This window comes from Notolepis coatsorum (genome assembly GCF_963971535.1).
Source record: "Notolepis coatsorum genome assembly, chromosome: 8".
In the NCBI taxonomy this organism is placed as follows: Eukaryota; Metazoa; Chordata; class Actinopteri; order Aulopiformes; family Paralepididae; genus Notolepis; species Notolepis coatsorum.
Window position 1 is genome coordinate 43,308,575 of NC_140172.1, and position 1,758 is coordinate 43,310,332.

The window sequence follows — 1,758 nt, forward strand, 5'->3', positions numbered from 1 at the left end:
AATCAAATCTGTTGTTAAGCCTATTCAACAGGGTGTTAAAAGTAGTTTTTTAACATGTTGTTCGCTCCTTTTTGTTTTTCTGTAATCCATTATTAACAAAATAGTGTAAATCTGAATATCCTGGTGTATTCTGGAACATTGTTTTTTGTTGACTAGGGTTTTGAATATAGAGCCCCATGCCCCTGGTGGTTTAAATGTAGAGCACTGCTATATTTGTACACATGTTTGATCCCACGCAATCATACAGAATACAGAACCTTCACTTTGCATTCTCTTCTCCCCTAGTTGGCCATTTTCACATATTTAAAGTCCCAAATGCAGAATGTTTTGACCATATAAAATGTTATGTTCAACCTCATTCTTTAAGGCTGAAAATAACCATTGGAGCTGTCTTAACCCATCATAAATCAGAATATGGGTCTGTCTTATTGTTTTTACAAACCTTACCAATGTAAGTAAACCACAACATTTAGAAAATACAATAGAAACACTGCATATTTACCTATTGTCTAGTGTTAGTCCTTGTATGAGTTCAGTCAATCAACTAGAGAATGAAAACATGTCTTTGTTTGGTGGTGGGGGTACCCATTTGTTTAAAGGCATGGGCCTTTAACAAAGGGAATGGTAGGCGGGAGAATGGTTGTCTCACATTCGCCCTAAAATCAAGCTCCTTTTCTCACACGTAGTCTTTCCTGTTGTAAGAGCTGTGGGCTGTCGACCTCTGCGCTGCGGAGTACGCCATGCGACTTTGGGGAGGTAAGGTGTATCTCATCATGGTTTTGTCTTCCTGGGGAGGGCAGCTGCAGCAAAGGATGGATCCCCCTACCAAGAGCAAGACTGCCGCAGCCCAGCCCAGATACAGTGACGCCCCAATCTCCATCTTCTGGCCGGAGGGGATGATGGGGCTGTAGAACTCGACGACAATAGTGTGTGCCGACCAGGACACAGGGACCAGCTGGGCCAGAGCCGCCGCGATGAACCCTCCGCCCGAGGAGGCCACGATTCTGGCTTTAACCCCTTCCTCTTCGATACAGGTGGTGCACTTGGCTCCCACCAGGGATATCAGGAGAGCCACGATGCCTACAATGATGGCCACAATGGAGAGCGCCCTGGCGGCCTGGAGGTCCTGAGGCAGGGCCAGCATGGAGTCGTAGACCTTACACTGCATCTGGCCCGTGCTCTGGACCACGCAGTTCATCCATAACCCTTCCCAATAGACCTGGGCCGTGACGATGTTGGCTCCGATGAAGGCGGAGACCCTCCACATGGGTAGGGCACAGCTGACCACGCTCAGCAGCCAGCCCAGAATGGACAAAATCATGCCGACCAATTCCAGGGCCAAAGTTGCCATGGCACAAGCACACACAACACAACACACCTCCTCTGTAGATGTAATTCCTTTATCAAGGTTTTCCTCCTTTCTTGTGTGTTCCTTCCTCCTGTTGTTCCGTTGTAGTCCTTTTACCTTCCCTCGTATTCCAGAAATATCTTGTCGATTCTATAGACGTTGTGTTTCAACGTTTTCCTCTGTCACCTCTCTGACCTTCTTGGCGATACGTTGTCCTTTCACCCCTGCCCTCAATTAACTTATTTCCCCCCAATTTCTCCTCCTCCTCTGCACTGCAGACCGGTAGCTATAGCACACCTGTTGCTGAACCCAGAGGTGACGAGACTGGTGTGTTTTCTCTACTACAGATACGGTATCTCTCTGGTGCGTACTGTGTCCGCTGACGTGCAGATAGCCAGCTCTTCTGCTGC

At 47.6% G+C, this 1,758-nt stretch overlaps 1 protein-coding gene across 1 annotated transcript; it reads right to left on the minus strand.

The window, feature by feature from the left end:
- Nucleotides 1-676: 676 nt before the first annotated feature.
- Nucleotides 677-1,351, minus strand: LOC311233294 (claudin-4-like; the record flags this gene model as incomplete). The annotated part of the gene is made up of 1 exon (XM_084320239.1): nucleotides 677-1,351. One exon carries the CDS (start codon nucleotides 1,349-1,351, stop codon nucleotides 677-679), a length of 675 nt encoding a protein of 224 aa, XP_084176365.1.
- Between the last annotated feature and the right edge of the window lie 407 nt (nucleotides 1,352-1,758).